The sequence below is a fragment of the Nesoenas mayeri genome (assembly GCF_963082525.1).
Source record: "Nesoenas mayeri genome assembly, chromosome: 5".
NCBI lineage: Eukaryota > Metazoa > Chordata > Aves > Columbiformes > Columbidae > Nesoenas > Nesoenas mayeri.
In genome coordinates this window covers 39,800,729-39,814,574 of record NC_137548.1, presented here as the reverse complement: position 1 = coordinate 39,814,574, position 13,846 = coordinate 39,800,729, and the positions used below count along the sequence as shown (strand labels likewise).

The 13,846-nt window shown below is 35.0% G+C and overlaps 1 protein-coding gene across 1 annotated transcript in view; it reads right to left on the bottom strand.

The window, feature by feature from the left end:
* Nucleotides 1-13,846, bottom strand: part of TTBK2 (tau tubulin kinase 2) — a gene marked incomplete at its 3' end in the record, with an annotated part of 68,553 nt that overhangs the window by 22,573 nt on the left and 32,134 nt on the right. Inside the window, exons 6-11 of the mRNA XM_080344533.1 lie at nt 9,278-9,343; nt 8,600-8,692; nt 7,475-7,600; nt 3,911-4,068; nt 2,104-2,320; nt 502-713 (exon numbers count right to left, since the gene is read on the bottom strand). Of these exons, the coding sequence (XP_080200659.1) occupies nt 502-713; nt 2,104-2,320; nt 3,911-4,068; nt 7,475-7,600; nt 8,600-8,692; nt 9,278-9,343 (872 nt within the window). The remainder of the gene's footprint in view (nt 1-501; nt 714-2,103; nt 2,321-3,910; nt 4,069-7,474; nt 7,601-8,599; nt 8,693-9,277; nt 9,344-13,846) is intronic.

Sequence of the window (13,846 nt, the reverse complement as noted above, 5' to 3'; positions counted from 1 at the left end):
AAGATTTTTTTTTTTATGTTGATGCAACACCTTTGGGCATAACTAAACCTGCAGGTAGATTTCTAACGTTACTTCATAACTCCACTTCTTGTAAACTATCCTTCTCATGTCATTTAATCTAATCTCATGTTGCATTTATTGAGAACCTGATGTCATTGTTCTTATTTAGGATGAGTTGTACTGACCGTCAAAGAGTGTCCCACTGAAGAAAAAAGTAATACACATCAAGGTTACACCACTAGGTCTTGAAATAAAAAATTCTCAAGTGTGGAAGTCTGACTTTAACTCTATAGTAGCACTAATTTTTTTTTTAAAGAAGCTGTCAAGTGGTGAAGTGCATTACTTGAGCAACATTATTAACATAGCAAATACTTCGGTGTAGTTTGCATAAGAATAACTCAGCAACTCCATTTCTGGTTTTCACACAGTAGAGTAAAGATGATAGTATCTTAGCTACATATCCTGAAGAGATCTAAGCATAAAAATAAATAATTTCTTTACCAGGTCTCAAGAAATTTATCTGTGTCTGGCTTTGACTCCAACGTCAGGCGCTTCTCCAGTTCAAAGCTGTGAATTGAACGCAGCTTTCGCACCAGTGGAACATCTCTGTCTACCTGGGTGGTCTCTGAGCGGACACGAATTGGAGAACCAAGACTCGGTGCATTAAGCATTCCATTCACTGGCCCATGGCTGTTTTCTTCTTCTGTGGCAGCCTGTGCAAAAAGTCACATAAAAATGTCACTCACTAGGAGCAGCAAAACAGAGTAAGACAAGGTACTATATGGTAAATGCCATCCAGGTTTTAGCCAGTGATAAGCCAATCTGTATTTGAGATGGTCCTTAAGTTCATGCAATAGTTAAGGCAGTTTAGATATTCTCTTCAGCATACACCTGCAACAGACAGAATACTAGTAATATACTAGTTCTGGGAAGGTCTGAGAACAAGAGTCTCAAAAACCCTGTAATACACTTAAATTTGCTGTGATATTTCACACCCATCTCTGAAATTTTCTTTAATAATAGTCTGAAACCTGGCACTTGGTAGCATCTTCAGTCTGCTTTATAGTCAAGTGTTCTTATTAAAGAGTAGTTTCCAAGCTGTCTTTATGATTGTCTGGAGCATTTAACAGTGGTATACACTAAATCTACTAGATATTTCCGTGACGTAGAACTACGTTTTAGTCCAACCACATTCCATCTTGCATACTAACTGAACAGGATTTTGAGCTGGGAAATCACGATCATCCTTAGTTTCAATGGGTAAAATTAATATAAATTGCCTTTGTTTAAATCAGAGCAATTCTCCTTTTTCCCCGTTTGGTTAAAAATTAAAACAAACAAACAAACAAACAAACAAAAAAAACCACAAAGGAAAACCCCACAAAAACAACAAAAACCTGAACAAAAAAATAAGCACATTTGAAAAGAGGCCCCATGCCTTATTCTTTCCCACAATACACTTTTCTAGTAAAAAAAGTAACAGCCTCAAAACTAGATAGCTCTCCTAGCTAAAGAACGTTTCAGTAGTAGATCCCTCTACATGTCTAAAACATTTTTATATCAAAGAAACAAGGCTACATTTGTTTGAGTATGAAATGTTGTGATTGTGAGCAAGGGAGACAGGAACCACTTCTATGAGACCACTTTTCAAAATTAAAGAGCATTGTCTTCTGAAGACCAGCCCATGAACCTCTTTGGATCAGTACAAAGGTATCATATCTTATGGAGACAAAACCACCAAGTGAATTAAATGGAATTGCCCATCACACTGCCAATCTGTCAGCTGAAGAACAACATTAAACTATTATTTGTATATTCACTATCTAACTTCTACACATGCAAGATGTAGGAAAATTGCTTTGGTTTCATTCAGCAAGCAAGAATCAAAATCATATCTGAAGAACACAAGTAAGAATAAATTACATAGAATCTCAAATAATCAGCAATCTACTACTCATGTGTTAGGTCTACCAAAAACCTTGTTTTCTTAGACTATTCTGGTTAATTAATGCAGTAAGATTGCATTATTAATTATATCTTATGTGCACTATAAGGACAGGAAACTGTTCAAAGATGGTCTTCACAATGCAGATTTCTAAGTACCTTACAGATCCCTAGTTTTATTTTGTTTCGGTTTGCATCCATTTCTTCCCAAACATCTTTTTCCTGAGGACGCTGATGCCCAGGGGATCCAGGTAGTTTCTCTGGTGAGACAGCAACTGGAATACCATTCTCTCCATCACTGAGCTGTTCATCAGGAAAGACTTCATCTGTGTTTTCTCGCAGCAAATCTCCTGGGATCGGAGTTGCATTGGCAATTCTACAAAAGTAGTTAAAAAAAATCAGAAAGGTAAAAATTTGGGGACTCTAATGTGTTTCTTGAAATTCTTTTCTACTCTAAATTATTTTCTGTTTTTAAAAGAAAGAAAAAATATGACAAGAAAAAGCACGCTTCTGTAAAAAACTAAGTCTTGTAAAGTATTTAATATTAAACACCCCACTTCTTGGCTTTCACAATTTATGTCTCTTTAATTTAGGCACATAACAAAAGGCAGAAATAAAAAGAAAAAAATAAAAATAAAAAACAACTCACTTAGAAACTGGTTTTTTGAAATATTTTCGAAGCAACTTCTGAGAAAATTTGTTAGACATCATGTCCAGGCTCAGTTTCACTCCTAACTCTTCTATACATGTTTTTCTATTCAAAAACATTAATTGCAACTTTCATAATATAGTTTCCTTTTCCAAAAAATTTGGTAGAATAGCAAAATATACAGTGAGAGGAAGAGAGATCACTCAGCAAAATAAATGCAGTTTTAATCACTATTCTTAACAAAGTGCTATTTTGGTCCAATTGTTGATAATCAAAACATAACTCTAATGCTAACAAGTCATTACATTTTAATTAAAGTCCTGTAGTCCCGTTAATTTGAGGCTAAATAAGGCTAAGGCTTAGCTCAGTATCTGAAACAGAAATAATGGTATTCCTACAAGGTGAATGGTCAAAAGGTCAATTAAAAGTGATTCCTTTAGAGTCACCAAAATTGTTAACTGCAGCCAAGACTATCAATAACTCCAGTGTGATGCTTAGTGATAATGGGACAGAATCATTTGCAGAATTACTGTCAACTTCAGTGTGTTCAGTGGTGCACCCTGTACACCCATGTAATATTGACACCAGTTAACGTCTCCACTGACATTTATTTTAACACTTTTTTTTAATTACCTTGAACTACTGGGAATTTAATACATTCTACATGAAATTCTGGCATTTTTCAGCCACACTATACTGTCAAAAGTCCTATATCACAACCTTCATGAATCTTAGATAAAAAGTTGATCTACTCAAGGCCTAGAACAGGCACAAAATCTTCCTCTTCACCTATAAACACCTCTCCAGCTCCCTGAGATGAGTGTGGGTATTATTAAACATTGCACTTCATCCAATTTAATTACAGAAGGTCTCAAAGACCACATTTAATGTTATTTTAAACATGACCAAAATCTATTTCCAAGTTTCCTATAAAGATCCATTCATTTTCCAAAGTTGTAAGGAAATTGCAGCTTGTAGTTTATTCAAAGCTTACAGAAGACAACGGATTTATTTCCAGGCAGTTAAAATCAGGACACATAATTTGGTTTCACAAAATATGATCTAGCAAAGGATGGACTAGCAAATTTATGTGCTATTTCCTGAGCTACTATTTTTTATTGCCATAAATTTAGGACTGCAGTGCTGATCTGTCAGGACAATATAAACAGGAACCCTAAAAAGGGAAATACTTCAAATACTCCCAAACCTCCATTCCTCTATTTATTCAACATCCTGCAGAAAAAAATAAATTATGGAGATAATTTCCCTTTGGTACTCTGCAGCTGCTTTTTAAGGGACCACAACATGCACACATACCCAATTGCAGCTGGAGTAAGACGAGTGTGTAACTGAGGTGTGGTTGAAGTTGTTGTTGTTGTCAGAGAGCCATCAGTTCCACTCTTCTCCCAGTCAAATGGGTCACTTTCAATAACCCCAAATGTTTTCATGCTGTTGTCAAACACTGACATGAGAAGCTAAAAATGAAGAAAAAAGTTAATAAGCTACATTTTTGTCTAAGAGACCAAGCAATTAAGAAATATCCTCCTTTAATACTTCAACATGTCTCTTCTTCAAGATTTTCACTGACAATTTTCCAAAAAATCCAAAAGAGTTATTTATATTAACCATTTCTTATTTTCCAACATTTCAAAGTTAAGATATACAAAATTGTGTTTTATTAAAAAAAACCCCAAAAAATAACAAAAAACCCACAACAACAAAAACAAGAAATAAACACAGAATAAAACACATCTGTGTTTTTATGAGTAAAGAGAGGTAAGGCTACACCATAGTCTTCCATAAAAAGACAGAAAGTCACACACTCACACATACACACAAAGGCATAACTACATTGCTGCAGAATAGCATCCAATGGCTCTCTAGCAGCAGAAGATAAAAGAATATATTTGGCAACGCAATGAGAAACCAAGGAAATTAATAACGAGTACATAGGGAAGGATACTGATTTCCTAATTCATACCTTTCTGTCATTTTAAACCATGTATTACTTACTTTATCCAATGCTGACTGACATTCATCCCACAGAAACGACATACTGAAAGTTTTCTATCCTCATTTTATGCTATGAGAAAGCATCTAGAACAATTTGTGTCCATGACAGAGAAAGACAAAACTTTGTCTCATTCTAGTCACTGGTGGGAAGGTTGGATCCATATCACATCATCTCTCACTTTTCAACATTTCTAAAATTAATCGGAGTTTGGTTGGTTGGTTTTTTTTTGTTGTTGTTGTTGTTTATTCCTTGCCCTAGAAGCTAAAACTCTAGTTTTCATTCTGTCTTCCAATCAAGGATGCTGAAAATTTTCCTCTGGCCTCTTCTAAAAATATATACCCTGTGCCAACTTAAAATAGATGGGAAGTTTGGATTGTTTTTCTTGTATAAAGTGGTCATATCCATTTTATCCTTACTCTCAAGAACATTTGGTGTGTGATCTATCCCAGTCAGTTTGGAAACCCTACTGAAGTACACAAAGCTATAGTTCACTCTCTGTCCCATACGTACTTTTCTTTATTCTCTGCTTCCTATAAACCTTAAGCAGTCTCTCTGAAGTAATTTTTAAGGTCATTCTCCTTTAAATCTTTCCTACAATTTCTGCTATAATGGAAATATAAACTCAATTGCTTAATGAGGTCAGGAGGCTGAGGCAATGTGTGCCTAAATACCTGAATAAAATAAACATGTGCCATTGCCAAACCAACCATGGATTCTGGGCCTATATCATTAGGTGTTTAGAATGTAAACACTTCAAAGCAGGGATCTCAACCATGTACATTCTTGTTCCATGCCTAACCATAAATACGAGCAAAGAACAATACATATTGAAGATATGAATAACGTTGCTATAACAAATACTAGTTAAGAGAGAGATCAGAGCTGAAATGACCAGGGAAAGTAAAGCACTTTCTCATTGCTCTCAATAAAACCACCCTGCTCTGGACCATCTCGGAAGGCTCAGGTTGCAGCCACACAACTGCAAATGTTCTGTGACTAGAGGACAGTAAATGACTGAGCTGTTTCTCTCATGGAGAAACTCTGTCCTGGTATCATGTTAATCCCTGAGTGCATCTGGCATGTTAGATACAGGCAGACCACAGAAAAAGGTTTTGCAAAAATCTGCAAAATGTCCAGTACATAAAGGGGACCTACAAGAAAGCTGGAGAGGGACTTTTTACAAGGGCATACAGTGATAGGACAAGGCGTAATGGCTCTAAACTGAAAGAGGGTAAGTTTATATTAGATATAAGGAAGAAATTAATCACCATGAGGGTGGTGAGGCACTGGAACAGGCTGCCCAGGGAAGCTGTGGATGCCCCATCCCTGGAAACGCTTAAGGCCAGGCTGGACAGGGCTTTGAGTGACCTGGTCTAGTGGAAGGTGTCTCTGCCCATGGCAGGGGGGCTGGAAATGGATGATCTTTAAGGTCCCTTACAACCCAAACCATTCTACGATTTTGTGATTCCATGCCTATGTACATGTTTTATCATTCAGGGTATATCATGTAAATAAAACATACTTACCAGCCTACAATCAAGGTTTTTCTATGCAACATTAAAATTTCTGCAATCCGTAATTTTTACCACAGAAGAAAAAGAAATCTGATTCATCTTTATAACTAGGCACGCAAAACACTAAAAACTTTCTTCATCATTTACCTCATTTAATTGCAAACTATAGGATAAATTCTATGGAAATTTGTAATAAAAAGGGGGAAAAAAAATCAATATATTTATTTTTCAGGAATGCTGAACATTCTCTGTACTTTACTAAGATATTTTTTACATTCAAATTTTTGCAGGAAAAGAGTTGTTTTGGTTTTTTTTTTTCAAATGTGCATAAGAACACACTGGCACTTTTAGATAAATTCCCTTGCTAACAGGAAATTAGTTATCCCTTGAGATTTACAGTTGTTATTTTGAATCTTATGTATCTTGATTTCCCTGTTAATCTTACCAAGTATAGCACAGAAATCAGTCTTATCGAAGTTACAATTCCAGAATTAGTCAGAACGATTTATTTATTCAGTTGAACCAATTCCTTCTGGTTTTGCTGAATTAGTGAGTTGAACAGATGCCCAGCGGCAGACAGTCAGTGCAAGCGGGAAGCTGACAGGAGGCTGTGTTTCAGAAAGCCAGAGGGAAGGCACACAGGGACAATTTGTCGTGGTGTAACCTTAGATCAGTTTGGGAGACTGAAAAAGCTCTCAGTCCCTCTTTTGCTGTTTTTCCTGAGCATTCCTCTGCTGACTTCCACATACGGGTATAGAACAAGTTTCTATCTTTGAGTTTTATTTATTTTTAAATCATGGGTCAACACAGAATAAGACACATATTCTACGGCATGTCCTCTCAGCACCTATCACGTTATCACTGAGCTGAGGCTATCTATTTCAGCAGGCAATACTCTCTTAAACAAAGAAAAATGACTAGTTTTCTGGTGACCTCTGTAGGCAGTGTCAGTCTTCAAACCCCACCATGTCTGCATTTTGTAGGTGCTGAGCTCCAGATTTTGTAAAACTGACAGAACAACTATCACTGAGAGAACAATCTGATCAATTTAACTTAAGAAGCACCCCCTACAGCCTATGATTGTAGGATAACTCCTCATTCTAACAGAATACTGACTGCAAAGCAACTGCCAGTTGTTTTCAGAAACTTAACTGCCTTAACTCTTCCCAAATGGAAAAGAATTACATCTTTGAACCACAAAGTATCTGCAGATGGTCCTTAAAATAACTTTGTGGTGACACAATCCATAATCACTACCAAGACTGCACAATGAAATCACAAGAAACTGAAGATGAAGCAGCATAAAATTCTGCTACTTAAAAATCGGAAAGACAAAGTAGTAAAAATGTTTACCTGGTAATCAGGCTTTGTAAAGTAATCTAAATTAGAAATGTGATCCAGAAAGACGTTAAATTCTTGAGGAAGATGTTTCAACATAAGCCTGTGCTCGTACCTTTCTTTAATGGAGCCCACTTGCTCCTAGGAGTAAATAACACAACAAACATAAACATGCCTTCACTTTGCTACAACATATTCACATTGTATCTTAAAGCCATTCAATACACTACCCACCAGAAAGATGTGTAAGTGCATGACAATGAATAAGACTGAGGAAGACCATTCTACATCAGATAGCAAGAGATTCTGTCCTTGCCCTCGGTACACAGGTAAAATAATGTACAAACTTCAACTTCAGTATGAAAAACCATTTAATTTTCTTCTGTGTTTGAATGCTGCCTGATATCAAGGACTGTCATTAGACACTCCAATCCTTCTAAAAAACAGGTTTTAAAAATTTAAATATCTTGTTGCATCATCTGTAGTTCAGTCACTTCTTGGTGTAGATTAGGCCATCACAGTATAATGTGTAATGTTAGTAAACCCTGTTTAGTATAAGATGAGTAAAACAAACCCTGTTTAGTATAAGATGAGTAAAACAAAACCAAAAAAAGAGATGCTACTTTTACACTACATTGTCATCTACCAATGTAAAAACCACATCACAGTAACCTTGTTTCAATTTAATTTCAAAATAAATTGAAAGAAGTAATAATAGGCTAATTAGATGTTGCACTACTGCATATTGACTGATTCACTTTCATTAACCAACAAATAAGAAATGCCCATTTCAAAAATAATCAAAATATATAAGAAATTCTAAGTGTATGATAGGCGAAATCAAAAAGTATTCAAGTGAAAACAGGAAAATTAAGTAAGTGGCATATATACACTTACTATTGCTTTTTAAAACATTTGCAAACTAGAAGCACAAGACAATTTCTGCCTAGAACAGTTCATAAAACTTGATTGCTTTTTACACCATGACACCAGCAATGAGGACTAACACTAGGAAACACTAGAAAATATACTGTTAAAATTAATGAACCAGTGATTCTTAGTGGAATCATTATCATAGCATTCACTTGAAATCCAGTATTAAATCTCCCTTGTGCTCTTTGGTTTTACTTCTAGGTTTACCTTATCTTTTATTTTTCTCCAAGGCAGTTGCCCAACCACGAATTCCACCAACATGTAGAACAGGGACCAGAGGTCATCATGCCGACCCATTTCCTGTGAAAAAGAAATATTATTCTAATGTATCTTATAAATACCTATAAACCAAAAGGGAAGATAGATTCTTTGGTGCTCTGGGGACTTAAATTATTATATATAAAAATTAATATGATCAACACTGCAAAACAAGTTCATATAATTAAATCCAGCAACTATTTTAAGCAGAAACATACGTGTGAATTTCCATAGAAGATACAGAGAAACAAAACAGAAGTTGAAGTGTATTAACATTGCAAATTGCTATACTGGAAGAGGTTTTTATTCATATTTCTTTAGTGTAGAAGGTTAAGATGACATACCAGACATTACATATTTTATAAAACTCAGTAACTTCACCTTTTTAATTTATTAACTTACAATACAATTGAACACCAAAGGTAACTATTAAAACCTCTCTTATTTCTACAAGAAGAACTTTTTTAACCTTGACTACCATATATTATCCTTTCTTAAAATTTAGAAGTATGAGTTTGTACATAATAAATACGTATATAAGCAAATAAAAAAGGAAATCAATAGCAACTGCATTACTGCCTGCTTTCAGCTACAGGAGATTGCTATGATAGAGATTCAGATACTCACTCTGTTCCTATGAGCGTTGATGGATGCGTATCGCACTGTTCCTCGAAAACCAGCGACAGCTCGTGGCTGCCAAAGAATAGAAAAAGAAAAAGATTCTGATTGTCAGAAGTAAACCCTCTGACTAATGAACGGAGCAGCTACAAAGTGAGTATGGAGCCACAACAAATATCATTTGAGACTTTTTGTTTTCTTTCAGTTTACTGTGTTTTTACAAGTTCTCAGCAGAAATCAAGTAGACACCACAAACTGATATATGTCTTAGTTTTTAAAACCATTTATTTATGTCCGTTTTCATTCTCCACAGGTATCAAGTTCTGTTTACCTCATCCCTCAAAAAAAGATACATGGCAGAACTATTCCTCTTTTTTCTCCAATAATGAAATTATTTCTTGATTTTAACTATTTTGAGTTTTTAAATCCTGACAGGATCTAAACAATAGCTATTGCTTCCACTTTGCTAAAATACACCAATATTATGTGTTATGAAGAGACAACCAGCCATTTCTTGAAATGTGGTAGCAACCTTTTCACAAATTATCTTCTGAAATAGCAAACCATTTTTTTAAATGTTTTTATAATTCCAAAAGCAGGGAAAGCCACAGGTAAGTCTCAAAGCTGTGGCTAAGTAATAAATAGCAAGGGCTGCACTAAAGGCATCAATCTAAAATATTTATTTCCAAATTTCTGAATACCAGTTTTTCTTCCCTGACACTCCAGATATTGTATGATCATAGGTCAATTGGTGGTTTATAATCACATAATATATTTTTCCATCCTTCTTTCCTTTGAATATAATGTTACAAAAAGAATTGTATAATTGATAATATTCATAAGTGCTATATATTTACAATTAAAAAAAAAAAAAACAAACTATGGTGTTATTTCTTTGCCTAATACAGATATCCAGTCTATTCTACCCTCTTCATTAATTATTCTATATAGCAAGAACTGCCAGAACTGCTAAACTGGGTTTCTTTTACACAGTCTTATCTTCTCAATCAATAATTCTTTTTGCTTCCTTTAACAGTGAATGTGAGCAACTTGAATTATCTTCCTCACCTTTGACTTGTACTTAAAGGGATATCGGTGATCTGCCTGCCTGCCCCAGACTCACAACAATTCTTAAGAGTTTTAAAAATTTTGCACAATACATTGAAAAGTCTGGTTTGATATATACACAAAGATAACTGCGATACAGAATTACTACCCTATTAAGATAAAACACTTCAGTCTTTCTCCACAATATACGTATAATTTCTTCGTACCCACCAAGAGATGCTACACTTGAGAGATATCATTTCAGTATGTCAGGAGTTGCCATTACTGTCAGTAACCCTATTGATTAAATCCAGCACGATTATGCAGCAAGATCTTTAAAAAGGATTCAACAACCCATATAATCAATGTCTGTTAGAGTGGTACGATGAGAGCTGAACCAGTGTTAGCTAAGGTGCAGAATATTTTCTAGGATGTTCTTAACATGAACGGGTTCTCAGATGCAATTCCATAAATGTTAGGTTTGGCACATTATCATAAAGTTTAAATGGTGACTGGAACATATTTTATGTTCAGGCAGGACAGACAATTGAGTTACTATCTTAAATCTTTACAGTATGTCATATTCCATACAGAACACTACCCTGAAATGAAGTATAATACAGGAGTTGCAGAAATTTCACAGTACCATGCAATTATAAAAACAATAGCCCAAAATGCTTTGGAACTGCTAAATTTCAGTAGAAACTGATTGATTTATTTATTTTTTTTTAAAGCAGTTAAGTCTCATTCTTAGTAGTTCTGAAGATTGGCAAACCATCCAAGCAAGAATAATATAGCACTGCTGCCAAGACAAAATACAGGTAAATTTCCAAAAAGATGCAGTTTGATGAATAACACTTCTTCAGAAGGGCACTGAGAACTTAACTTTAAAACACCTGGAAATAATTCAGTAAATCCCAAGAGTATAAAGTTTGAGAAGATGAAGCCAAATGCTTACTATCATCAGCCTCTGGGCTGAATGTTAAAAAGGAAGGACAATATTCCATTTCACTAAGTTAAATGTTTCCATTCTTCTGAGAATAATGAAAAACATGAAAACTAGGATGAAATGAGGCTTTTATTCTTAGGGTAACAACTTCAATTTCTACTTGATAACTAACAAAAAAAACCATTCCAGTTGCTTGACAGGGAAATAAAGAGTAAGAATGGAATATGGAATCTAAATTATCCCATCCAGCTTACAAAAACTAACAATCTGACCTATTGCAGTTCTGTCCTGGGGGAGAAAAGCCCATATGAGGAATTTCATAGAGTACCAATTCAATTGCTCTTGAATGTTAAAGTCACTGCCATCCTTAGACATTCCTATGAAATTATTTGCCCTAAGTTGATTTCAATTATCTGAGAATCACCTGGCTGGAAAACAAACCAAACCAAACCAAAGCACATGAATGTTGTTTCTATATATTAGCTTATCATGAAATGAATTCTAAATTCTTTACCCCAGAAAGGACATCTAAATCCTTTTACAATCTCTCATGCTAAAGTGTAGTTTGTATAAATCTGACTTAAGAGTATATGTATCTCTACTAGATTTTAAGACACAATGAATTACCTTTTAGTAATGCAGCTGATCACTATTTAATAGTGGTATCAGAATGCCACACAACAATAAATTAATTCTGTTGTGTCACTAACAACATAAATATTGGCTCCAGTAGCTCGAATCAGATTTGCCCAATTGAGACTAAAATTTATAGACTTCTGAGCATTTGCAAAACTTCTGAAACTGTTTCAGAGCTCTTTACTTATTTCACAATGGCTCATGTAGTAAAAGAGAAATATTACAGGCAATAATAGCAACTTCTTGAATGTTTCACCACATTTTTTCAAATAAAATCCCCCTCTGCTATTACTGATCATGTTAATTTGTTTTTAGACATCTCCATTTTTTTATTCCTCATCTGCTGCCAGTTGGGAGGGGGGGGGGGGGGAGGGGCAAAGTAGTGCCTTGTGGAAACATTGTTTATAGTATTGTCTTCCAGATGGCTCATCAAAGAAAGCTGCTGCCACAGCAACTGAGCTTCCATAAGGCAAAGTAGATTTCCTTGTTAAGAAAAAAAAGCTTAAAAGGTCCAATTTTTTTGGTCATTAAGGGTGACCTGTTAAGACAACCAAGAGACTCTACAGCATTTTTGGAGCATATAGCTGTAAAGGGCATTTGTACTAAAGAGATGGTGAATCTTAGATTTGAACACTCCTGTGAATTCCACTGACACCCTTGATTAAAATGGATCATGTCTATGTTCCTTTCCTTGACAAATGCCATAATCAACATTCTTTTTTTTTTTTCCCACTTTAAGTTTAGTGGGCTTTTTTTCTTCTCATCAGTCACAGACCGGAAGCAATTGTCACATCTGGGTGCAATCTTGATTGCAGGGTTCCATTAACAGTTCACTCAGCAGTGGATACCATTCTTCAGCTCTTCAATATTTAAAATCTTACTTAGCTTGCATTCATGCTATTTATTTATGGCAACTATTGTTACCATGTTTTTCCTTCAGATAGAGTAAGAAAGCTTTAGACATAAACAACTCTCGAATTGGCATGGAAACAAATAGGAAATTAAAGAAGAGTTCTTATATTCTGGAGTTGTACTTTCTGCAGAAAAAAAAAAAATCCTAGAAAAATTTGCATTAAATCCCAGATATTAAGCTAGTAGTAATAGCCATATAGATCACATTATTTAGTTCCTTTATTAGAATAAGAGATAAAATTTCTAAGAAGGATAGAGTTCTTCCATACTTACATTTGACACACAACATCTCAAAAGCAACGCTGAGATATTTACAAATCTTTTACAAAACTGTAATTTGTTTAGATCAGTTTACATAAGTCTTTTCCAATATATTAGCTCAAGCAGCAATCTGGAAGTCAGAGTTGTCTCAGATTTGATTACTAAAACTAAATTCTTCAAATGAAAGTTAAATTATTTTGAAGATGCATGCATATGAATTTAACCTTTTTACTGCAGTCATAGAAACTACATAAATATGAAAAAAAAAAACAGCAATAATGATCCTTTACATTATATCTGACACATCCATGGTTCCTCCTATCAGTCAGGCAATGACTGAGAATTCTTAAGTGTCTTTAGGTTTCAGATCAAGAAACCAGCTCAAGCGGCGAAGCCGACCTTATCGGTACTGCTTCTAAAGCTGAGTTCCAAAGCGCATAAAGGGGTGGGTAGAGAAGCAGCCACCTACATCACCTCTGTTTCCCTTTGTTAAAGGCAGAATCCTTCTTTCTTATGTTTTCCACTTTAAAAAAGTCACTTTCCTAGTTATTTTACCCAACAGATTATAGTTCCAGGGTTGGAACTATAGACAGTTCCAATTCTTTGGAACCTTTTTTCATACCAAATGGCTTCAACAATTCACATTCCCATCCCCCCTTTTTTGTGAATATAGGCTTTGCAATTTCCTTTAATGCCTAGGCATACGTTAGCACCAGTTTGAAGTAAATAAAAAATTCAGGGATCACCTGGGTAAAGAAATATCAAGCAGCTGA